The sequence below is a fragment of the Crocodylus siamensis genome, chromosome 15, assembly GCF_052110815.1.
Source record: "Crocodylus siamensis isolate JL-2025a chromosome 15, ASM5211081v1, whole genome shotgun sequence".
Classification (NCBI taxonomy): domain Eukaryota; kingdom Metazoa; phylum Chordata; order Crocodylia; family Crocodylidae; genus Crocodylus; species Crocodylus siamensis.
In genome coordinates, this window is record NC_143409.1 from 36,587,542 (window position 1) to 36,614,073 (window position 26,532).

Genomic DNA, 26,532 nt, shown 5'->3' on the forward strand with positions numbered 1-26,532 from the left:
GCTAAGAAACATGAAGAGACAAAGACTTGAGTGCACATATTTATAATTTGATGATGATACATCATAGAACTGTGTGGTACTTTACAGACAAACAGAAGAAATGTATAACCCCTGAAGAGCCCCCTTGCATGTGATAATTTTCAGCCAACAGATTTCACAGGACTGTTTCCATGCATAAAAGCAAAGCATGCATAACATTTACAGGATCAGGACAGCATTTACTATGTGAGTCCTTATTCCTTAATTTGGGAAGAGCCTTGAGAGAGGCCTCTTTCATTACTGTTCACATGTGGATCACAAGGTAGGAGATGAATTTGTAATTAATACTTCAGTCCATATTTTGGGTTAGTCCTTATGTTGTAGTAGCCTCCTTGGCACCTTCAACTTTATGGGGACAATTGTCTTCACTTAAGTGCATCTGTTCAGTATTTTCAATGGAAAGTTTTCATTTTTCAATATTATTGAACAATTTCAATGATGTTCAGTATTAAAAATATGAATTAGCAGACATGTCCATTGGACTCCATTTTTTATTTTTGGAGACAAGGTTCTTTGGATGAATCTGATATCTTTGATTAGACCAACTTAAGTAGTTGGGGAAAAAAAATTTAAGCAAGCTTTCGGGTTCAAAACCCCTTTGTCAGGCTAAGGAAGTTTCTGCAGTTGGTGTGTGCTCTTCCCGGATGGAATGAAAAGTAAAGAAGCCAGAGGCTGGGCTGGTCTGCATGCAAGACAGGCAGTCAGTGAAGATGTAGATTGAGGAGTCAATGGGTGAGAGACAGGCTGGGTGGGGGTGGGATTTATTTTTTAGCACTTCAGAAGTTTTCTACAGGCAGGTCTGTCACCATCAAAACAGAACAAAAATACAGCTTTGCTATGATGGGATGATTTTTTGAATTTTTGTATTTTTTTTAGCTTACTTGGTGCTTAGAGAGGTTCTCTACAGAGGTGACGTACTTGCCCTGCTATGCAATTAACTAGAGGTCTTTGTCAACTAGCAGAATGACACTGTAATGAGTTTTCTTGGGTAAGCTTCCTTTTGTACCACTGTAGATGATGAAGTTTTGCTACAGACTTCAGCAAGAAAAGAATTAACCATAAAATCCGTTTCAGGGGAGACTGGATGCTGGGCATTGTGGGTCTGAGTATGCATCAGTGAAGTCAATGGGAGTGTTCCATGGACTTAAATGGGGAAAAGATCAGGCCCGATGAATTGGAAACTATTAAATAATGTAGTTTTCCAGTCTAATATTTGTGGAGAGAAAGTGGAGTCACCAGAGAACTTCATCTTTTGGATGGAAATGAAACCAGTCCTGTGTTGGCAGCAACATCTCAAGCCTGATCTCATAGGAATGAGAGAAGGTCTGCTGGTTTACTTTATACAGGCAGTCTTCAGACAAATGACACAATTAGTTCCTGAAAACCAGGTCTTAAGTTGAAACATTGTAAGTTGGAACCAATTTTCTCATAAGAAACAATGTTATAAATGGAGGATTGGTTCCTGAACCAAGGCCCAATACCCTATTTTCACCAAAAATACCCCAGAACTTTGCACTTGATCAATTATAGATGAATAATGTAGCTACATTAATGTATTTATATTGTAAATAGCAATCATTGATTTGGAAGGACTTTTTTGATGTGGCTTTGCTGGACTTTTTGAAGGGCTCTTGGCTGGAATCTTGTCAGAAGTCTTGGCTGCAGCTTTCTCTGGAGTCTTGTCTGCTTTGTTGAAGAAAGTGTCCAAGGAATTTTGGACAGATGTTCTCCAGTTGCAAGTCGAAGACTGCCTGTAATCTGTTGTTGTTCATTGCATAGTATAGCGTTAGACCTTATCTGCATTTGGCTACATTTCTCTAAACGCGCCTGCTGTTGCTACTACCAGTTCTGCTCCAGAAATATTGTAATATTGGAAGATTTAGTGCAGGTGTGAGCCAAAGCCATTTTAAATACTGTATTGATGCCAGTACCAGTAGGAGCTGTGATGCTACCGGTAGAAGTTAACCAGTGTTTGCCAAGGTGGGAGAATCTCCAGGTAAGGGTAATATAGGCAAGTCCTTAGAGGACAGCATCTGTCCAGCATAAATCTCTGGTCCTCACCCAAGGTCGAATTGTATGAATCTCACTTGGGTAAACTTTCCCACTATAGTTTATTGTCTGAGTTATCTATGATAAATACATTTTTGTGCTCCCCAAAAAACATACTTTTAGTTTATAACTTCCTTATTTGATTCAGGGTCTATTATGGCTGGCTCCTGGAGGCCCACAGGAAAGGCTGCTGGGACCAGCACAGCTGCTGACCCCAGCCTCCCCACTACAGCCAGGGTAACCTGCCACAGACCCATGAATGGTGTGTGCCCCCGGTGGCTGGGGGGGCACGATGGCGGGAGGAGTGCAGCAGTGGTAAGTGGGGGAGCTCCCACAGACGCCACCAGCGCCGGGGGGGCGGCAAGCACTGACCAAGGGTCGGTGACCACCTGCAGCTGCCGCTGGCAGCGTCACCAGCAGCCAGTGGGGATCGCGGACCACTTGCAGACGCTGCTGGTGGTGTTGGTGGCGGGGGTGGCGAGCAGCGACCACCTGCAGGTGCTGCCGACAGTGTCAATGGTGCCTTTTTGCAGGGGGTGCACCACCACGCTCAGAGGGTGCACGTGTACCTGTGTGCAGCTCCTATGCATTGCCCCTGCACACACCAGAATGCACAAGGCACAGGCGTTCCCTGGGGTTGCACGTTCTTGCTCATCTGGATGTACTCCTTGAATGTCACTTTGATTCTCCTCCTCTACCAGATCTGCTTTGCTTTCTGCTCCCTCCTCTGTGCTTCCAGCCTGCTCCCTTGCTCTACCTTGCTTTCTGCCCTGTACTTCCTGCCTGACCATCTATCTTCTGCTTCCTGTGCTATATGCTGCTGTACTGCCTGTTCCCTGCCTGATTTGCTGTGTCACACACGTAGGCTGCCCATGCTACTTAGGTCACTCATGCCACAGGTTGATCACCCTTGTTATAGAATCATAGAATCAGTAAATTGGGAGGGACCTAGACAGATCATTGAGTCTGACCCCCTGCTATGGGCAGGAAGGAGCACTGGGGGTGGGAGGGTCATAAGACCCCAGCCAGGTGCCTATCCAGTCTCCTCTTGAAGATCTCCAGGGAAGGTGAGAGCACCACCTCTCTGGGAAGCCTATTCCAGGCTCTGGCCACCTTTACAGTGAAGTAGTTCTTCCTAATATCTAACCTAAACCTCTCCTCCCTCAGCTTGTGGCCATTGTTCCTGGTGACTCCAAGGGGGACCCTGGTGAACAGACTTTCCCCAAGTCCCTGCTGGTGGCCCCTGATATGGTTGTAGGCAGCCACAAGATCCCCCCTTAGTCTCCTCTTGTGGAGACTGAAGAGATTCAGGTCCCTCAGCCTCTCCTCATAGGGCTGGCCACGGGGGCCCCCAACCATACGAGTGGCCTCCTCTGGACCCTCTTCAGGTTCTCCACGTCCTTCTTGAAGTGCGGCGCCCAGAACTGGACACAGTACTCCAGCTGCGGCCTGACCAACGCCGCATAGAGGGGGAGCAAGACCTCTCTGGACCTGTTAATGATGCCCCTGTTGATGCAGGACAGGGGGCGGTTGGCTCTGCCTATTGCTTCGTCGCATTGGTGACTCATATTCATCCTGCTTATGTTTGGAGTTTCTTTCTGCTTTTGTTTTTTATTTTCTGTTTTAATACCTTCTTACATGCCAATAAAACTCTACAAGAAGCATTTACTTAAGAGTTTTTTGAAGACAATCAGAGACCATACTTGTAAAGAAAGAACTTATGCAGATATTAAATCTGATAATTTATCATACATTGGGAGAAATGTGAAAATGAAGGAGTCATTGTGCTTTGGGTGAATCTGATATCTTTTATTAGATCAACTTAAATAGTTGGAAAAATAATTTTCTTAGCAAGCTTTTGGGTTTCAAAACCCTTCATCAGGCTGAGGAAGCATTTGTAGTTGGTGTGTGCTCTTCCTGGATGGAATGAATAGACCATGTGTGCTCTTCCTGGAGTTATTGTGCACTACTTCATGCACGGTAAACCTCCACCCTCATTTGCCTTCACATGCCTATGCTTGTAATGAAGTGATATTTTAACCATAGGTTGCCCCTTATGTTAAATACATGTATGCCAAATCAGACCATTTGTGTAGGCATTCTGTTAACTTCAAATGTAAAAATTATTTTTTAATAAAATAAATCCTTCTGATTTCTTCACTATAGAGCAGTTTCAGTGGTGATGCCTGATTATAATTTTACACCAAACCTTTACAACAATTTTGAGGAAAGACAAGGAAATACTGATCTGTTTTTTGATTGCTTAGTAACATGCAGCTTTTAAAGTTTAGCCATGCTGGAATAGCCTCTAAAGGTCTAACAATGACAGGAGAGCCTCCTAGTGGACAGGCAGTGTATGCTGCAGAAGGATTTTTTTCTATCTGCCTAGCTATGCCACCTCCCCAAATAACATAGCTCCACAATCTTACTCTTCTGACAACAAAAGCCTTGTCTATTGTAGAGGTTTCACTGCTATTTTATATATTGAAGATGGTGTCATACTTTCCACATCCCTTGGTGTATCTATGGCAGCTTCCTTTGTAGGGTTGGCTGCAGCATACATTTGAAGAAATGGACCTATGAAGACCTTAGTCATATGCCAGGTCATGAGACAGATAGGTAGCTGTGTTAGTCTGAAATAATGCGGAAGGCAGGCAGGAGAGCACACTTCTTTGTATTGCTTGATTAGCTAATTAGAAACAAAAGGTGTTGGCGGACATATCACACCAGGCTCTAAGCACAGTCAGTTAACATTTTATCTTCTACAGGTTTCCCAAGCTTTCCGTGGGTTCTGTATGTACAGATTCCCTCTTATGTGATGACCATTTTTATACCAAAAATTCGTTATATGCGAGGTCAGTTCAGTCTTACGTGATCGGTGTGGTGGAAGCCTGCAGTCAGCTGCTTTGTGCAGTGCATCATGGGAGTGATGCACAACAAAATATAATCTCCTGTGTGGATGTGTGCTCCTCACTTGCTGTCTGTGACACATGTTTCTGTTGTTGCCATCCCCATTATGGCTTCTAAGCATCCTGCTAGCTTATCTCCAACTGTCTGCTGCTGGTGAGTACCTAAATTGTCATGTAAAAGTGGTAGAAATGGGTCTGGGAGTTAGTACAGTCAAGGTCTTGGAATGTATCTCTATTTGTTACATTGTAAAGTGGGTTCCCTTTATGTGAATGCAAGTTATACACTGTTTTCCAGGAATGCACATACTGCATAAAGTGAGGGAAACTTGTACTCCTGATTTTTTTAGAAAAATGCTATGCCAGATTCGAGTAAATTCAAGCAGCATTGATGGTATGTTGTATGCTTGCTCTTTTCTTATATTAGCATTAAGGACAATTTTATCAGCTTAAATGTCAGGTGTAATGTGTGCTAGGTGAAATGTTGAACCTTGTTTGCTTTAAATTTAGTCACTGTAGAATATTAGTAGACTGATATTTTTCAGAAACTCATTCAGAAACTTAAAGCTAGCTTACAGTAACATCATGGAAGTTTTCTGGATAATGGAAAGAAACCAAACTTGTACAGTTTTCATCATGGTAGGTTACATGGTCATCAGAGATGGTGTCTGATACAAAAAAGGAAGACTAAAGAAAAATGAAGGAAAATGGAAAAGCAAATTCAAGTGCAGCAGCAAAATTTCCATAAAATAGTTTTTAAAAAGTTCTAGAAATTATTTTCCAATGAAAAGGTCTGCTACATTGGTCGAAACATACTGTAATGAAGCTAAGCTCTAATTTTCACGTTGAGTTGGAATAATTAATAATTATAGTGAGATTCATAGAGAAGGGGTGTCATATTTTTAATGAAAAACATCACCCCTCCAAGGCAGATACACTGTACCATTAAGGGCACAGTGGGTTGGCAATATTTTCAGGATGGGGTGGAGGGACCCAGAATGATCCAGATTGGGTTGGAACCAAATGGGCACTAAGACCTAGCTGCTGCTTTTTTCTGCCACCCCGTTGCAGCATGCCAGTGAAAGTACTCCTCTGCAGCAGCCCATGCCATCTGACTGAGGTGTGGCGTAAAATATCCCTGTAATAGATTATAACTCAGAAGCCACTGCAGTCAGTGGGACTTCAACTGGCAGAACTAGTATCTAGCTTTATCTTGATCATAATTATATATTTCTGTGTCACAATGGCCATTTAAACTGGCAGACTTTAATTGTAACTATTCTACTCTGAATGTTTCTTGGCTGAAGACCTGGTGATTTTAAACCAGGATAGTCTGAGTTGGCTTTAACACAGCTGGCAACTCTGCTTTGAATTCTGCATGCCAAATAGATTGTAGGACTACATTCTATTTCAAATAAATTATTTTTTTGCTATTGCTTGAGGGGATAATGCATTTTCAACTTGGCAAAGGAGTCAAAATTGCTTTTGTATGTGCTTTTAGAGGAGCATCCTATGTTAGCAGGTGGTCCTTCACCTGCACTTGCTGCATAGCCCTAAAGAAGTACTGGGCTGAAACATCCACATCAAAACAGAATGATGAGATTAAAAGAGAGTGCAAGTATTTTAAAATTAGCCCTACAGACTATTACATAATTTTAAGATGGACTTTTCAGTATATCCATTTGAGTGCCTACATCATGGAGTTCTTAATTGCACACTGTCACTTTTGCATAATTCCTGATGGGAAGCAAGGGGTAGGAAGCAAATGTAGAGCAAGTTGGTTACACATTAGTATAACTGCAAGATATTTATATTGTTCAATAGAAACGTGAGGAACAATAAACAGACCCACCTAGACTTCTGGGGGGTAGACGTTTCTAGGAGGTTTTGTGCTCCTTTAGTATCAGTTGGTGATAATATACTGAAGTTTTTTGGTTGTAAGCAGATGCAGGCACAAGCTCATTAGACTGGTCAGCATCTAACCATACTTGTGTTTCAAACTCACGCATGATCTGAAATGCATCTGAACCCTAAGCCTCTGGATTTGGGACTGTAAGTAGGATGCTGATCAAAGGTTTTGGAAACATCTGAAGCCCCAGGTGCAGGTAGAAGATGCTTGTCGGTAGTAGGGCCACTTATGGTTCTGGGCTCTTGAATTTGGAGTTAATTTTGGCTACTTTGGTCTCAGATACAAGTTAAATAAAAAAAATTCTGAAATGAATAAATCACAGAAGTGCATATATGGTTTTATATGCCAAAGCTTCCAACTTGATAGCAGTCCTACACCAACTTATTAATAGAATGATAAGAATATAATCTATTCTCTGAACGGATGAATTAAATTTGAGCCAAATGATAGATTTAGCGAACGTGTTTTTATAAAAATCAAAGTACTAAGGTATGCTGCTTTGAAAACCAGAGTTGTTTTTAAGACTTAAGAGAATATCTCCTTGTGCATACAGCTCAAACAGGCCATCAAGGAGAACCTGACTAGATACGAACACAAGGAAAACTTCACTCATTTGTCACTTTCCAACCTGAGGTAAAACAGTGCAGTGCCTTTGGGTTTATCAGTTCGGGCATTTTCACGATCCAGTTTGCCATTGGCTGCTGCAAACCACCCAGCGGTCTCCTGTGGCGCGAGGCCTCTAGGAATCGTCCTACTACAACAATTAAAACCCAGGAACAACTGCCCCCCCCCCCCGCCGTCCGCTAGTTTTCCTTAGGAGAGGCAGTCAGTCGGGCTATGCCGAGTTACGAGACCTGGGGGCGGGGGCAGCTTCTACTTACAGGTTGCTACTACAACCCATTGAAAGCCGCCTCTCGCCTCGCCCACTTCCCTCCGGCTCCACGGAGCGCCCCGCAAGGCCGCCCCCCGGGGACAGGGAGATGCTGACCGGAAGCGGCGGTTGCCAGGCAACCGCGGAGCCATTTCCGGCGGCGCGGGGCGGTGCCCGGTTGAGCGGGCTCCATGGTGCCCAGCAAGTGCCGGCCCGGCCGGGGCACCAGGGCCGGGGTCAGCCCCGTAGGTGCTGCGGAGGGGGTGTGCTGGGCCCCCCGAGCCGCGGGGCTCGGGCAGCGCTGCGGGGGGGGCCCTTGGCGGGGCCGGGCGGGAGGCAGCCGAGCAGCCCTGGGCACAGCTCGGAGCAGGTGCCCGCGTGCTGCGGGCCGGGATGGGCCCAGGCCGGAGGCGCGAGGGTTTCGTTAGTGTCATCTCCGCCTCGCACCCACGGTGCAGTTGGGGGACGTAGACGGGCTTCTGGGCACCGCTCTGCCCGTCCCGCCCGCTCGTGGTCCTGCCGCGCTTGCCAGTCTGGTCCCAGCACAGGGTTGTGGGACCTCGGCCCACCGAGCAATGGCATGCGGCCCGCTGGGCTCCCCACGGGTCGGGGAGTCGGCTGGTGTGGGAGCCGATTCCCAAGTGCTGCACAGCTGGAGCCGGCCCGGGCTGGGTCTTGCCCCCTCTCCCCACCTGCCATGAGGGGTTGGGGTTGGGGCCAGGCCATGACTCCTTCCAATGCCAGGCTGGGCGGCTGCCCCATTCCCCCTCTTCCTCTCCCCCACGCTGCTGCATCGGGTCCTGTTTTAGTGCCCCGAGGACTGGATCTGCTCACAGTGGGAAAAGGTTGGGCATCGCTGCTCTACCGGATAAATGACTGGAGCTGGAGAACTTTGCTCGTGAATAACAGCAGCATGTCTAACCTTGTGCAGATTTTTGAGGCTGTCTGTCTCTTCTGCTTTTTCAATTTGCAGGTTAACAGTTGCGGGCTTCAGCTGGTTATTCAGACCTCCTCAGTGGCAGAAAGAAACAAACCAGTGAGAATTGAATATGATATTACTCACTATTGAAAATGGACTACATTGGATAATCAAACTGTTGTGGATAATAGACACCATACCCTTGTAGTTAAAATAGATTCTTTTTTTAATATGTACCACTTTGACCTGTTAATGTTTTGTTTGGTTGGTAGTATGAATTTTTCACCACTGGGGGAAGGTGTTTTATAAAACAGAAGCACTGCAGCTAGCCTGTTTTATTGCAAGTCCAAAATAAGCGTCAGCACTTTGCTGTGCTTTGCTTCTGTTTTTCCTGGACTCTGTACCTCATACAGCTGTACGGTACCATCTATTGAATCATAAATGTACATTTTCAAAGTAAAGATGTTAGGTATGGTAACTTTTCTAATGGATATCTGTTTTACATATCAAAATTTAGGCTGAGATTTTTTTTCAAAGCTACAGGAAAGATTTGGACATCCAGCTGCTGGTAATTTTGATGGATTTTAGTGTTTGGATTCTTTGGGCAGCTTTGAACATTTTGCCCTAACTGCAATATTATTTGTATTTTCTGCCCACTTTTTGTTGATGATGAAATCATTTTGAATGAATGAGACTTTAATCTATTTTAGATATTTAGAATATGTTTTAATTTTAGAAAGTGATGATTGTGTATTCTTTTTTAAACCAAATGGTGAAAGTTAGGAATTATGTTATTGAGTAAAGTAATTCTACTATTCATAATTTTCCGGAACACACAGATAGCTATCTTAACGAAAATCTATAACTAATAACCAATTTATATTTAAAGACAATACGTTATTTGCATTAAGTAGAATGTTTCATGTATATCTCATTTTAATATTGTATTACAGTTTGAACTCAGAATAAATAAAGAACAGTCATCTTTCCACAGTAGGCTCTTGCAACATGACTTAGAAAAAAACTATGCAGGAAGACAAGGTAATGTTGGAAGACCTCAAATCAATCTGTCTTTTCTTCTTTAGCTAAACTGTGTTAATTATAGATGTAAATTAGAAGTAATTATTTAGAATTTGTTGGAAATAATTTGTCACTATCTGTGCTGTAGTTCTGCATTGATAGAGACTTTAGAAGTGGTACATCCAGCATTCATAGAAGAAGGCTATTTTTAAGCCCTTCCAGATATTAAGATTTTTCTTCCTTCTCAATTTATTGCATTTCTTCAGCAATTGAATTAGCTGAATAGCAGTTTCTTGAACACTTTGTAACTTTTACTGTGAGTTATAAGAAAATTAAAAAATATATGGTGGAGCAGACTCAAAACAAAGAAACAACCTCCACCATCCCTAAACAGCTCTTCAGTAAGAGTGTTCTGTGTACAAGAAACTTCTTTGTGCCTTATACAGTTGATTTTACGCAGTCAGTTGCAGATTTATGTTGTTTTTTTCCTCCAGGAGATGGAAGAATTTTAAGTCCTTTGGTACGTAATAAACAAGTGTATGTAGCAGCCAATCTTCCAGACCCTGTTGCTCTGGAATTCAAAGAAAGTACAGGAACACTTTCTGCATTTGGAGATTCTTCTGGTTACACAACTGCAAAATCCAGACCCCGGCAGGAGAGCCATACTCTTGGTTCTCATATTTCAGGTAACCTTGAGCACTTGTTTGCTCTGATACACATTGGCCTAAATACTTGCGAATTGTATGTATTGTGTGTCTTATTGAAAGGTTATGAGAGAGATGTTTCGTTTCATCACATGTTGGTAAAAACTATATATATGTATTTTTTAAATCTATGCTCATGCTTTCTGCTCGGGGTCAGTTTTATTTTAAAGTTTTATTTTATCTTGTGTGTATTGGCCTGAACGTCTGTGGTGAAACTTATTTAATAGAATTTCTCTGGCATCCTATTAATTAATTATATTTTTTATCAATAGTTATTTTGTTGTAGCAATTATTTTCTTAATACCAGGGTGGCTACAGTAATTGGCCAAAAGGAGCGGGGTGCTTAAAAAGGCTATACTGGGGAATCCTGGCTTTCTTTATTTAAAAATCTCCAATTCTCTGATTTAACACCCCCAAATCTGCATTCATCCATGATTTAAAATGAAACATCTAGCCAATTGCCCATCAAGAATGATGTGGTGGAAACGGGGGGGTGGGGGTGGGGATGGGGGCCCCATGCACTGCCCCCACACCCCGCCACTCCGCATCTGGCTTCATGGCCAGAGGAGGATTAATGTGTACTGGGGCCCTGGCCAAACACAAAATTGGAGGTCCCCTCCCTCTATGGTCTGGGCTGTGGGCAGGGGGGCAGAGGATGAGGGAGCACATGCTGACTCTTCTCCCTGCTCCCTGCATCCCCATCCCTCCTGCTATGGCCAAACATGCATGCACAGACCAGTGCACACTATTTTTACTCTCTGTACACATGGACACACAGACACAAACATACTCTCCTTGCTAGGAACACAGACCCATGTGCATGCATGTACGCACGCACGCAGGTGGGCATGCACTCTCCTCACTCATTCTCTGCACATGGATGCAGACACAAACATACTTTCCCTGCTGTGAACACAGACGCATGCATGCACACATGCAGATGGGCATGCATTCTATTCACTCACTCTGCACATGGACACACAGAGACGCATACACTCTCCCTCCTGCCATGAGCATATATGCATACACATGCAGATGGGCATGCACTTTACTTACTCTGCATGTGTACACAGACAGAAATGCACTCTCCCTGCCATGAACAGAGACGCATGTGCACCCTCCCCCCCCTCCACTTTCCATCACAATGAGGCAGCCACCTGCAGCTCTGTCTTGGTCCCCCTGGCTCCTTGTGCCCTGCCCGGCAGGGAGCTGCTGCCCAGCTGTGTCCCTCCAGCTGCGCACATGCCTGGGCTGGGTTGGCTCGGGCTGGGAACTCTGTGCCCCCTCTCATGTGCGTGGCAGCGCTGGGAAAGGCGGCTGTGGTGTGGGGGTAAGGAGAATGTTGAGGGCTCTGCCTCTCCCTCTTCCCGCCCAGTGCCACTGCCTGCCTTGCTGGGCAGCACAGCCTGGCTCTTGGCCACCCTCCCTCCCTCCTAGAAGGCACTCGGTTTCAACTCTAACAGCCATTCTTTGTAGCAGCAGTTCAGCACGTTTGATTGTCATAGTCTATTTATTTGGGGTATTATTCTCTCAGCTTTGCTGAAGTCATTGTTAAGTTTTCAAAAAAGGAGGAAAAAAATGTGCAACAGATAAGTGCTAACTCTGCCTGAGTTTGGAATAGCTGGCTGAGTTTGGAGGAATGATGAAAATAAAGATATTAAATACTGTAGGCTCTTGCTGAAGTACTCTGTGCTGCTGCTGGCTCCCAGGGTCAGAGGGGAGGAGAGCTTGCAAGTGGCTGCCGCCACTCTGCATGCAGCTGCACACAATGTTCCCCCCACCCCCTGCATCCCTGCCTCCTTTCCCTCCCCTCTGTCCCTGCTGCCTCCCCCTCTCTGCTGGCTGTTGTTGGGGCTGGGTAGCGGCAGCAGCAGCAGATGGGTGGGCTGTAGCAGTGGAGGCACTGCCACTGTAACCCCCCTTCCCTTTTCCCTTCCTGGTCCCCTCCCCCTCCCCTTCCTTGCTAGCTGTTTTTGGGTGGGGGGTGGTGGCTGCCTCGCTCCCTCTGTCCATAAGGCTCTGGGCCCTCGCAGCCAATTGGTGTGTGCCCTCTGGGCGGCACATATGCACTTAGCCTGCAGCATTATAGACAGACAGACAGACTAAGGCTTTTATTATATTAGACTATATGTATATGTATACAGCAAAAGTTGTGTTAACCGGCACCTTGCAAGCTGGCATGTTCTGTTAACCAGCATGACAGCTTGTAAGTGAAAAAGGAAAAGGGTTTTGCGGAGCCCCTGTGGCCTGGGGGAAAGCAGCCTGGGCTGCCAAGCCCCCATGGCATAGCAGATTGCGTGGGTCCCTCCTCCCTGTCCCTCGGAGCCCACAGGGCCCATGGGACTGGTGGCGATGTGGCAGGAGGGGCGGCAGCACCCCAGATGTGGCGGGACAGGTGGCGGCCTGAACAGGCAAAGACGCTTGTTTGGGCTGCTCAGTTATCTGGCATATTTTATCTGGCACTCTCCATTCCCCACGGGTGCTGGATAACAAAGCTTTTACTGTACATACATGTGTATAGTATGTATCAGTTGAACACAATGTTGTATTAATATATTTACAATTTTAAAGTAGTTTGGAAGCCCATCAGTGCCTCAATCGTTATAATACGTTCTAAATACCTATAAATGTTGACATTTGATTTTTATTTTTACTTTTTTGGGGGAGTAGGGGGAGGGGCTGGCTTTTTAATCATGGGAAATCAGAGCTCCCCCTGCCTCCTTTGCTCACTAGGACGCAGATCCAGCTGTGGCTACCCTCCCCTCCACTGCTTTGTGGTGCTGAGCAGCCCTGATAAGTCAGTGGCTTCCCCCTGCCCCCAGTGTGTGAACAAGGGAGTGAGTGTGTGGGAAAGGGGGGTATGGGCACAGTAAATGTGTGGGATGGGGGGCACATGTCCCCTGAGATTTTCTGCACCCACAGTGGGGCATGCGGGCTGCAGCAGGGCTGGACCAGCTTCAGACAGGAGCTGCCTCTGCAACCTAATGGGTGGGACCCGGCTCAGGAGGGAATGCAGTGCTGCTATGGCCACCAAGGTGAGGTACCCCCTGTCTGCCCAGCAGCAGTGGGAGCACACCTCTGCCATTGCCATGCCTCACCTTGGCCATGGCGGCGCAGCGCTTCTTCCCACACAGGGTCCTGTGTGTTGGGCTGCAGAGGTAGTTCCTCTGGAGTTGGCCTGGCCCAGCTGCAGCCCTGCTGTGTGTGCAAAAATCTTGGGAGGCACATACCCCCCTCGCCCCTCAGTGTGTAGCCTGTGCCCCTGCGCCTGTAGAGTTACCTGTAGGGAGCTCAGGAGCTGCTTTCCATTGCTTCCTGGCTGCCATGTGTATGCGTGAGAGTGCATATGCACATGGTGCCCCCCCTGCCTCTCAGCTCCAAGCAGCACCATGTAGACTAGAACTCTACCAGCCTGCAAAGGGAACCCACCATTTCCCATGGTTTTTTTCCTTTTAAAGGAGAAAATCCATGGTTTTCTGTCTTTTAAAAGAGAAAATATGTGGGTTTCTCAGTTTAAAGGAGAAAATTGCCATTTTCCATAGCAAACGGAAACTCAGATCCCTGGTTACAATACAAAAAGTGAACCCAACCTAATCTCAGTATCCATGCAGATACATGGATACTATAAGGATGCTCAATTTAAGATAAGAATTTATTTTTCGTGGTGATAAACACGAACAAGCTGTTGTTGCTTCGCGGAGCCCCTGCGGCTCAGGGGAAAGTATTTCAAACCGTCTGCCTTTCCCAGGTACAACTTACATTTAATTTTAATTGAAGGGCAGGGTGAGTTTGTGGACACTTACTACTTCAGGTTCTTATGTTGGGATATGTGCATCATCATGACCTATTTATGAAGAATATTATTGAGAAAAATATTTTTAAGTAGACTGCTCTCCAAGCAAGTTTAAGGGTTGGGTACTGTTTGGATTTTGTATATAATTTGCTGAAATTGAAGGCTTTTTTGGTTTCATATTATTTAATTATTAACTGTGGAATCAAGAGTCACAATCTGTGTTGTGATCCACAGTCCAAATAGTCACCACCACCTTCCCAAAATATGGGGCCAATTACTAGCAGGTGGTAAGAACAGTCATGTTTAGGAGGAATTATGTTCAGCACTTGCTTAATTGGAGCTTATGTTATTATGGTACTTTTGTTTGTTTTACTTTGTTACTTTTAAATGCTCCCCACTTACCTCGCATGTTTCTGTTTCTTAAAAAGGTCTAATTTCAGGCATAGCCAGTTAGGCTCACGGTAGGGGAAAGAAAAGTAAAATACAATTGTTCTTCCTCTCTCGCAACAGAACCAGCCTTAGGGAAAGTGATGCCCTGGGTGAGCTTGTGTTTTGGCATCCTCTCCCCACTCCCTCCCCCAATTTAGAAATAAGGGTTTAATCTCAAAAGTTTGTTTTTTTTTAAATTTAAATAATTTACTAAAGAAAACAGAAGAGGAAGAATCTTGAGAGGGTGTAGAAAAGAGCCATGCACATGATAAGAGGTCAGGAAAACAGACCTTATGATGAGAGGCTGAGAGACATGGGGCTCTTCAGCCTGGAAAAGCGCAGGCTCAGGGGTGATCTGGTGGCCACCTATAAGTTTATCAGGGGTACTCATCAGGATCTGGGGGAACGTCTGTTCACCAGAGCACCCTAAGGGATGACAAAATTGAACGGTGATAAACTCCGCCGTGACCTATTCAGGCTGGAGATAAGAAAGAATTTCTTCACTGTCCAAGCCCCCAAGGTTTAGAATGAACTGCTGCCAGAGGCGGTTCAAGCACCCACTTTGAACGCCTTCAAGACACATTTGGATGCTTATCTTACTGGGATCCTATGATCCCTGCTGACTTCCTGTCCCTGGGGCAGGGGGCTAGACTCGATGATCCTCTGGGGTCCCTTCCAGCCCAAATGTCTATAAAATCTAGGAAATGACACAAGTCAGTCCAATTAAATTCAATTTTATTCAAATAATAAATGATGTGTCATAAATATAACTTCATAGCTATGACAAATATACTAAACATTAAATTAAACACTAAACTGATTAAATAACTATAACAAATTAAACTTTGTTCATTAAGATTCCAGGGCTCAGAAGGCAACTCTGCATGTCTTTGCTGCTGCTAACTCTCAAATTGCTTATGACAGGTCCCTGTCTTGAGCCACAACATTCCCTAGATAGAATGGCCAGCAAAGATAGCCTGTTATCTCTCGATTGCAAACATGTTTTTGAGATTCAACTTCAAGAAGCTCCATTCACTGCTCACCACCATATGGACATGGTGAACCAGATCCTGAGTGCTGTCCATGTGTTTGGAAGTGGTTGCAAAATTCATCATAAATAAATTGTAGAACTTCTTGGGAAACACTACACTTCGTTGGAAGTAAACTTTGGAGATAGCCAAGTTCTTTGTAGGGGTTCACACTGTCAAGGTCCGCTCTCTTCATATGTCAATTCGCAATGAAGGCCCTTACAGTGCTGCCTCAAAGTTTCTTTGTCTGGGAGTCGTATTACATTATATAGAAAACCGCAAAGATTTGCATGTGATTCATTTGCTCGAAGTGTTCTTTCATGGACATGCTCACCATGTCTGTAAGCTGGCTGAAAAATTAATTTTTGAACTTGACTTCTGGATTTTTGACTTTCATAATCTTCACATTCATCACTGATTTGACACTTTTTATAATGAGTGTGTGGGGCTGGTTTAAACCCTAGATTAACATGAAGGTTGTGTAGTTATTCTGTTTTATCCTTTGCTTTGCTTAGACCCATGTTCGGCAGGAGCTGAAATTGCTAGACAACTTTTCATGATGTACAGGAATCTGAGATGTGCTTCCAATCATTTAACCCCTCAAAAGCTAGGGATGATTTTGGATTCAAGTCCAAGAGCTTGCATCAGAAACGGAAGACCTTGTTAACGGCCTCTGAGTCAAACGCAGCCAGCACTGCTTCAGAACTTTGCCATTTTCAAGATTTTTTTATGAAAACATCATAGAAAAATGTCTATTCTGTTCATCCGGAGGAAAAACCATGTCTTTTTTTACTTTTGATGAACTATTGGTCTTGAGCAGATCTAGAATTTTTGGTCAGAAATGGCATTGCCAGTGCCTATAACGGGAATAGCTTCATCTCTATCACTAGTGGCATCATCACTGTTTTGGTTCAGATGAAGAATTTCTGTTTCATTTCTGGCTTCTTTCCTTCTCTTGTGTTGATTCTTGGAAATTGAATTGTGGATCATACAAGCATGTTTCATCTGGCGTTTCTGTTGTGACTGTTGTCATTAACAGATTTCAGATTTTTTGTTTTTGTTTCTTTCATTGTGTCTCCATATTTTTTTTAATTGCAGTCATTAACTGAGCTTTTTATTTCCTGTTCTGTACTCCTGACACTCTCTTCTTACGTACTTATGACACTTTGTTTCCTTCCAAGTTTCACAGCCAGTGAAAATGAAAATGAATGTTCCAGCACATTGACACACACTTGCAAGGGTCATGGCCAGTGAAAAGTTAAATGAGTGTCCTAATTTTGGCTCCACTAAACAGTAATACTAGAGCTGCACTTGCTACCCCTCCCTTGCTGAGCTGCATAATGCCACTGACATCCCCCTGACCAAGACATTGCCCAGGAAGCCCTGGTCATGGGGCTTACTCATGCTGCCCATCCCTAAGGCTGGCTCTGTTCTTTGCACTTCAGATATTGAAGTTAAATCTATCAAATCAGCCAGTAGTAGTCTGATGTCTGAATGACACCGAGTGCTCAATCATGTAGCAAACTTACGAAGTCAGTTGGTGTGAAATTACTTAAATTCATTAACATTTTTGGGCATATTTCTAAAAATGGATATGTGGGATGGTTGCACGTTTAAAAATAGCAGATAAGATGTGTGAATGTTTTAATAAAATGTTGGATGGTGCCAGTTAAGTGCAATGATGGGGGTCACACTGTACATACATGTAATGCATATCTTTATTTTTAACAACTAGAAATATTCCATCTTTATTTTGTAATTTAAAATTTTGAAATTTCTACTTTAATGTTCCAATAGATAATACAAACTTTGGGAGTAATTCATCAATAACAGCACTTTCCATTTTGCAACGCACTGCTGAAGAAAAAATACTGAACTCTGACAGACTAACCTTTGAAAGGTGAGCAGTGTTCTGATAGGATATTGATGGGGTGAGTGCAACTATCATGTTTTTTCCGTAAGGAAAATACAGACTATTTTAAGAGGCTTGGGTTGTGTTAACAGTGTGTCAGAATAGTTCACATTCCTGAATAGACCGTCAAGATGTCAGAATATTTGCAATTATTCCATTCCATACGTGGTCTCAGTTTGGAAGCCAACTTTTTTTTCGTGTTTGATACTATTGTTTTGGTTGTAATTGAATGGGCACACTTTTTTGCACTTTAGCCTCTATTGTATTTATGATCTGAAGTCTGACATGCCCAAAATATAGTAATAGTAATACACGGTGTAAATTATTGTAATGCTCAGGAGCCCTAATTTGTGCCATCTACCATCGCCATAATGTCTGAACTCTACTCAGAATTTACCTTTGCAGTATTCTTAAGATGAGAAGTATCATTTCCATTGTAATGCTAAGGTATGGCCCGACAGGTTAACTGTGTTACTTGAGGTTACATAGGAAGGATGCGCGTAGTTTAAAAGGGCCCGCCAAACAGGGAAACCCCCCCCAAAAAAAACAACAACAAAAAAAACCAACCACTCAGGTAGGCTCTGGAGTGGTGAGAGACACGCGGGTGAAGTCTGCTGCGCCCCTGCTCCCCCAAAGCCCCCCAGACACCCCCTCAGCAGCCGCCGAGCCCCCTGCTGACCACCAGCACAGCTGGAGGTAAGCGGGCTCGTGGTGGGAAAGGGTTAACTCCTCGCTCCCTGGGAGGAGGCCGCTGCCTGGTGCCGGGCGGGTCAAGCCCCCGCCCAGGCCCCTACTTGGCCCAGTCCCCCAGGGAGCCGCGCGAACAGGCTGTGCAAACAGGCGCCTGAGTTAGTGTGGAGTTCGCGCAGGGGAGGGCGCGGGAGGGCACGAGACCCTGCCTGCGACCCCCACCCCCCAGCCATAGCCAGCCCCAGCCATAGCCAGCCTACCAGAGGCATGACACGGATGGGCACGCGCCGCACCCCGAGGGTCCCCTCAGGCTCTGTGGCCCCTTCATTGGCCACCTCAGAGACAGCCACCCAGACGGAGCCCATGGTTCCAGGCTCCACGCAGACGGAGCCCCTGGCTCTTGGCTGCGGGGGCTGCCTGTCCCTTTTTCAGGCTTTGGGGCCCGGGAGCATGGCCACCTCCCCTTGCGGGGTCTGCTCCCTACTGGGGTCTCTGGCGCGCCAGCTGGAGGAGCTCCAGGCCACAGTCCAGAGATTGTGTGCCATCAGGGACTGCGAGCAGGAGACAGACTCCTACTGCCAGGCCCTTCTCCCCCGGGAGCCGCAGGGGAGAGCTCCGTCTCCCTCCACGACTAAGGAGGACTCTGGGACCTCCCGCTCTGCCCAGTCAGGGGCACAGACCAAGGTGGTCAAGGGCCCCAAGGCCCGCCGCACCAAGGCCCCTCCCTCGCCGGAGCTTAGCAACAGGTTCGCACCTCTTGCAGCCCCGGCAGAGCCTGCTCAGTTGCCAGCTCCCGCAGGCAACCCAGGCTCGACCGCAGCTACTGCCCCCGCTCTCCCCAAGACAAAGCGAAAGGTGTTTGTTGTGGGAGACTCCATCCTGTGGGGCACTGAGGGAGCAATCTGCCGCCCCGACCCCTTAGCCCGGGAAGTCTGCTGCTTCCCAGGGGCCCACATCCGAGATTGCGGAGAGGATCCCGCAGCTCCTCTGGCCCACAGACCACTACCCCATGCTCCTTATTCACGTGGGCACCAATGACCGGGTCATGAGGTGCTATGGGGAGTTGGGAGCGGGGCTTAGGGGTCTGGGAGCTCAGGTGGTGTTTTCGTCGATCCTCCCAGCCTCGGGCTGTGGGCTGAGGAGGGAGAGGAGGATCCACGCAGTCAACCAGAGACTGCAGCGCTGGTGTCATCGGGAAGGCTTTGGCCTCCATGACCATAGCCCGCTCTTTGGCGAGAGAGGCAGCGAGCTGCTGGGAAGAGATGGCCTCCACCTCTCTCCCCTGTTGAGGAGGCTCTTCTCAGCCAGGGTGGCTGACCTGCTCCACTGGGCTTTAAACTAAGCCCGCTGGGGGATGGGGGGACTACTGCCACTGCTGGCCTGCAGAGCGACCCTTGCAAAGCCAGTGGACCATGGCACTTAAGGGAGACCACCCCTGCCCCAGCCCTGGCACAATCTGTGGGCAAGGCAAGAGCCCCCAAGGGCACACTTGCCTGCCTGTACACTAATGCCAGGAGCCTGGGCAACAAGCAGGACGAGCTCGTCCTCCTGCTCAGTGCAAAGAAATATGACGTCATTGGGATAACGGAGACCTAGTGGGACTCCACCCATGACTGGACCACGGGTATCGAGGGCTATACCCTGTACAAGAGGGATCGTGTTGACAAAAGGGGCGGGGGTGTAGCTCTCTATGTGAAGGAAAGCTACATGTCCCTGCAAGCTGATGTTGGCGACCGGCATGGACAGCTAGAGACCCTCTGGGTTAAAATTCGTGGGGAATACGGCACAGGGGACACAATGGTGGGAGTCTACTACAGACCTCCCACTCAAAGTCCTGAGCTTGACCAGGAGTTTGCCCGGGAACTGACTGAGGCCGCTTGCTGCAGGACCTTGGTTGTCATGGGTGACTTCAATTACCCGGACGTCTCCTGGGAAGATCACTCAGCAAAATCCAAGCGGTCGCAAAGCTTTCTCTCGTGCGTGGATGACCTGTACCTGACTCAAGAAGTCTATGGGCCAACGAGAGGCAAAGCGCTGCTCGACCTGGTACTGGCTACGGGGGACGACCTAATCGGCGACCTAGTGATCGATGGGAAGCTGGGTGACAGCGACCACGAGCTGATCACCTTCACCATCTGCCGTAAAGCTGTCAAGTCAGTCAGCAACACAGAAGTCCTTGACTTCAGAAAAGCCGACTTTGACAAGCTCAAGAGGCTAGTCAGTCAGGCCCTCAGGGACCATGACCCCAGGGAGATGGGAGTTCAAGAAGAGTGGTTGCTTCTCAAGGAAGTGATCCTCAGTGCACAAGCTAAATCTATTCCAACACGGAGGAAAGGCAACAAGAAGGCACAGCAGCCCCCCGGCACTCCAGGGACCTAGCGGACCTCCTGCGGCTAAAAAGGAAAGCCTACAAAGGATGGAGGACGGGATTCACCTCCAAGGAGGATTACTCCGTGCTGGTCCGGTCCTGCAGGGAGCAAACCAGGAAAGCCAAGGCTGCAACTGAACTCCAACTAGCTTCAGGCATCAAGGACAACAAAAAGTCCTTTTTCAGATATGTGGGGAGCTGGAGGAAAAGCAAGGGCAATGTTGGACCCCTGCTAAACCAGATGGGGCAACTGACAACTGATGCCCAGGAAAAAGCCAACCTATTAAATAGGTACTTTGCGTCAGTCTTTCATCAGTCACACGGGATGCCCATGCCTGCTATGGGACAGGGAAATCTGGGTGAGGGGGATCCCCTACCCTCCATCAATGCTGACCTCGTAAAGGAACACCTTGAGAAGCTGGATACCTTCAAGTCAGCTGGCCCTGACAATCTGCACCCCAGGGTACTCAAGGAGCTGGCGAGCGTCATAGCCCAGCCCCTGGCACGGATCTTTGAAAACTCCTGGCGCTCTGGTGTAGTGCCCGAAGACTGGAAGAAGGCCAATGTGGTGCCGATCTTCAAGAAAGGGAGGAGAGTGGATCCGGCTAACTACAGGCCCATTAGCCTGACTTCTATCCTGGGGAAGATCTTAGAAAAGTTTATTAAGGAGGCCATCCTTGAGGGACTGGCCCAGGCTAACATCCTAAGGGACAGCCAGCATGGGTTTGTTGTGGGTAGGTCTTGTTTGACCAATCTCATTTCCTTCTATGACCAGGTGACCTATCACCTGGACAAGGGAGAAGAGGTTGATGTCATATATCTTGACTTCAAAAAAGCTTTTGATCTGGTATCCCATGATCACCTCTTGGCCAAACTGCCCAGTTGTGGCCTTGGCTCCACCACGATCCGCTGGCTGGGAAATTGGCTCTGTGGTCGGACCCAGAGGGTTGTGATTGATGGCAGTCACTCATCGTGGTGCCCTGTGACCAGTGGGGTCCCTCAAGGCTCTGTCCTGGGACCCATCCTGTTCAACATCTTCATTAACGATGTGGACATTGGAGTCAGGAGTGGACTGGCCAAGTTCGCCGATGACACCAAACTCTGGGGCAAAGTATCCACGCCAGAGGACAGGCGGGTGATCCAGGCTGACCTGGACAAGCTCAGCAGATAGGCAGACAAGAACCTGATGGTGTTTAACACCGAAAAATGCCAGGTTCTCCACCTTGGGAGGAAAAACCTGCAGCACCCTTATAGGCTCGGCAGTGCTACGTTGGTTAGCACTACAGAAGAAAGAGACTTGGGGGTCATCGCTGACCACAAGATGAACATGAGCCTCCAATGCGATGCTGCGGCTAGTAAAGCGACCAAAACACTGGCTTGCATCCATAGATGCTTCTCGAGCAAATCCCGGGACGTCATTCTCCCCTTGTACTCGGCCTTGGTGAGGCCGCAGCTGGAGTACTGCGTCCAGTTTTGGGCTCCACAATTCAAAAAGGATGTGGAGAAGCTTGAGAGAGTCCAGAGGAGAGCCACGTGCATGATCAGAGGTCAGGAAAACAGATCTTACGATGACAGGCTGAGAGCCACGGGACTCTTTAGCCTGGAAAAGCGTAGGCTTAGGGGTGATCTGATGGCCACCTATAAATTTATCAAGGGTGACCACCAGGATCTGGGGGAACGTTTGTTCACCAGAGCGCCCCAAGGGATGACGAGGTCGAATGGTCACAAACTCCTGCAAGACCGTTTCAGGCTGGACATAAGGAAGAATTTCTTTACTGTCCGAGCCCCCAAGGTCTGGAACAGTCTGCCAGCGGAGGTGGTTCAAGCACCTACATTGAACACCTTCAAGAGTAAATTGGATGCTTATCTTGCTGGGATCCTATGACCCCAGCTGACTTCCTGCCCTTTGGGCAGGGGGCTGGACTCGATGATCTCCCGAGGTCCCTTCCAGCCCTAATGTCTATGAAATCTATGAAGTCTGTGGAAATTCAGAAATTAAACTCGGTCTTCTTTTGAAGTACTGACCCCAAGATCATCTTTCTTCCTTAGAGCTCATTGTTTCTCTTGATTTGTATGAAAAGATTTCTTCTTTAATGTTAATAGCACAGTCAGCTAACTTTCTGAATATCATTTGTCTGAAGAATTAAAGGAGCTGAGGTGTTAGGCAATGGCAGTGGTAACACAGTAGAGTGCCACCAGGTCCTAACACTGATGATTGTGCTACCAGCCTTTGGAGTATATAGAGTTGGCAGTTTTTTGTGGATTGCATGAAAGAATTTTTAGATGGGATATAATCAAGGCCTATAGTTTGTATTTCTTTTATGTACAGCATTTTCATGTTTTAACATGGTCTTCATTTATTTATTTTTTTAATAAAGGAGAAGTTCAGTAAAAATTAAATAAATTAATTTGAGGTAGTAAACAGTGACTAAATACTGTTAAATGTCTGGAAGATTCAAACAACTCAATATATATATTTTATATCAAATATATGAAGCATTGTTACCATCCTTTATTTCCAAGTTTTTGAAGTAAATTAAATGATTGTTTTGCTACATGTTGTTAATCAGTGCAGAAAACAATATTCAAGAAAAACAAGGAAAACAAAATTAAAGTGAAATATAAAACATGTTTGCTGGATATTTTTAAATAGAATTCTTGTTTGTATAATATTTTTTACAAATATATTTAATTCTTTGTAAAGTGTGCTTTGATTAATTAGGTACTTTATTTTTGAATGAAGAAAATATAATCACTTAATTTGCACTTGTGGATTAAATTGTTACTGAAGTTTTTTATTTTTTCAGGCAAAAACTGACAGCTTGCCCAATTATTGATGGAGAAGAGCATCTTCGTCTTTTGAACTTCCAGCATAATTTTATAACTCGCATCCAGAATATTTCTAATTTGCAGCATCTTGTTTTCTTAGATTTATATGATAATCAGATAGAGGAAATAAGTGGACTTTCAACACTGAGAGCTCTACGTGTCCTCTTGTTGGGGAAAAACAGGTAAAAAGAAAGAATTGTACTGGCAAATATACATTATTGTGTAATAGCTGTTGCATGCCAAGTTCCAGGTTGGGACATTGCCCACAGGAGCTACATGTTGACTCCTATCAGTCAGCATCTTATGGATACTATGATTCCATGGTGCATCATTTCTAGCATGTGTGGAAATTCAGTGTTTTTGCTTTGGAACTTGCCATTTTGTGTGACCAGGCATCTACAACTGTTGTCTCCTAGTGTGGTAATGGTCTTCTTGCTTATGCCTGTTTCTGTCTTTCTTCCCCTACAAAGTGGAATTCGTTACATTATTCCAAGAACTGGAGTCCATATTCTCAACTAGAAGTATAAGTGTACTCCATGGGGACCGGAACAGTAATTAAAATTGGGGACCAGCTTCCAAGGGAAGCGACCTTAGGGGTCTTTAAAAGGAGGCTTGATAACTACCTAACTGAGGTCATATGAGCTTAAACTTATCAGGGGTCATATGAGCCCAGTATTCATTCCTGCCCAGGGCAGGGGGTCAGAATTGATGATGTGCTCAGGTTCCCTCTGACCCTACATCTATGAACCTTTGACCTGGGAAAATGAACTTCCAAAGTTATCTGGGGATCCCTGTTTCCCTAGTTTCTGTTGGAGAAATGGACGCTGAAGTAAGGGAAGTGAAACAAAGATTGCAAGGTGGGGGGGTGCATGTTGTGCTGTGCCAAGGGCAGGTATTATTGCTTTCCAAACCTGATGACAGTGCATCTTAACCTTATTTTATTTTAATAACTTCATTGCATCAGTCTTCATGTTTACTGCTGTTAAACATCTCAGAAGGCTAACTAATTGCTGATTATCTGCTTTGTCAAACAGTAAAACACACAGGGCATGGCTACATGTGGCATTTACTGCAGAGCTGACTAATTAGCTCAGCAGTAAAATGTCACAGTGTCAACACTTGCACCCTTAATAGGAAACTTAATGGACTCTGCAGCAGGTAAATACAAGTACTACCCTGATGCCGAGGGTGTGGTGTTTTTTTTTGTTCGTTTGTTTGTTTTTTCTCCGCGCAGCACTACGTGTGTAGATGCTGATTCAGCAAGCTGGGGCACAAGGGTGGTTCAGGGCAGGGGCCAGCTGTGGACTGAAGCACCCTCATGCCCCAGCCAGCCCCTCCTCAGTATACTGAGCCTGGTTGGAGCAGCCCTCATCTGGCAGACTGACCCCTGGGGCTCTGTGCCAGCCGCAGTTGCTCCTACCACACATGCTGTGCACGAGTAAACTCCGGAGCTGATTGCTCTGAAGATAATTGCTCCTGGGCACATGTTTAAATGGCATGTCTGGGAACAAAAAACTTTGGAGTGATAAGCCTCCTTGGAGTTTATTCATGTATACTAATTGCATGTGTAGACGTGATGCTAGAAGGGTGACATTGTTGTATGCTGAAAAAAATTATAGGATAGTAGCATTGGCTTTGGCTGTATTTGGTGACATCTTTTAAACATCTGTTTATATTTGCTAGGGCTGTGTAATCTGTAGTTATATTCTCTGAGAGAAAGAGTTTGTCTTGGAAAGTGAAATACTGTATTGGAAGTTGGGCAGTTCTGTCTGTTGTTATTTAGGGCTCTTCATGATCTTGTCCATCTTTTGCCTTGGGTTCATACTTCTCTTTGTCTGCTATGGTTTCATTTAACACAGTGAGAACATGCATTGAAGAATTGAAATTAAGAAATGAATACTAAGTACTCAAACATCTCTCTTTTTGGTCATGCAATGTCATGGCTGGAAAAAAACTACCAAGCCAAAGCAAAGGAAATAGTGTAATAGTGAAAATTTGTTTTGATATCTGAATAGCTTTGCTATCCAACCTCTCTCAGAAATCTTTATGATGACCTCAGCACATCTCCTACACACCAGGTTGTCTAAATATGTTATTTTATATGTTAGCTGGCAATATTAATCTACGAATTTTAAGATTATAACTGTACAATACATTTTCTAAAGCATAAAAAGACATCCAGAATACAATCCTTAAAGATTTGTAGGGTTCCCAATTTTAGGTTCAGGCTAATGCTCACTTGTTCTGGAAGTAAATATTCACTAGTTCTAAAGTCAGAAAGCGGAGTTACAAATTCAGAGATCCTGGTTTTCTCTGTTTTAAATATCCCAAAATGTCTGATTTAAAATCCATGTTTGTCTGCAATTAAAATAAAACACTACTATATAGATATATAGGTATCAGTTGAATGCAATGTTTTATTGATATTTACAGTTTTAAAGCACTTTGGAAGCCTACCAGTGCCTCAAATGTTATAATAAAATAAATCCTAAATATCTATATATTTTGGCATTTGATTTTTATTATTTTTTGTCACGAGAAATCAGAGCTTCCCCTGCCCCTTCATTCACCAGGATATGGATCCAGCTGTGGCTGTCCACCCTCGCTGCTTTGTGGCACTGAGCAGGTCTAATATGCTGGTTCTCTCCCGCTGCACCGTCCTGGTGCCCCTCACTCCCAACCCGTGTCCCCATACCTAGGGCTGTGGGACCTAGTGACTGCATCTGGCACGCTTCTTGCTCTGTGGGCTCCCGATCCTTGGCTGCCATGTGTGGGAGGTAGCAGTCACTTGTAGATGTGTGTGAAATGGGCAGTATTCAATTTGAATTCGTCCTGAATTGGGAACAGTGATTCGATTAATTGATTCTGATCACTGTCCCCAATTTTCAATTCGGCTGAATCCGAATCTGAAGATTGGATGCCAATTCAGAGAATCAGTGACTTGACCATAGGCACAGCTTTAAATGTTATTTTGCGTACCTTGAGATACCAGGTGTGACTCGAACGCTGCAATGCTAGAGTGGATGGAGTGTCCCACAGGAGTGTCGGGGGGGGGAGAGGGGGCCC

At 45.6% G+C, this 26,532-nt stretch overlaps 1 protein-coding gene across 4 annotated transcripts in view; it reads left to right on the top strand.

The window, feature by feature from the left end:
* Positions 1-7,881: 7,881 nt before the first annotated feature.
* Positions 7,882-26,532, top strand: part of LRRC49 (leucine rich repeat containing 49) — a 132,437-nt gene continuing 113,786 nt past the window's right edge. The window contains exons 1-6 of one of the 4 annotated variants that reach the window (XM_090028492.1): positions 7,882-8,019; positions 8,748-8,810; positions 9,647-9,734; positions 10,208-10,399; positions 17,465-17,567; positions 23,445-23,648. In XM_090028492.1, the coding sequence (XP_089884618.1) occupies positions 7,966-8,019; positions 8,748-8,810; positions 9,647-9,734; positions 10,208-10,399; positions 17,465-17,567; positions 23,445-23,648 (704 nt within the window). In that variant the 5' untranslated portion in view covers positions 7,882-7,965. Of the gene's footprint in view, positions 8,811-9,646; positions 9,735-10,207; positions 10,400-17,464; positions 17,568-23,444; positions 23,649-26,532 lie in introns of all 4 variants that reach the window. The other 3 variants (XM_090028493.1, XR_016439273.1, XM_090028491.1) reach the window with 3 other exon arrangements.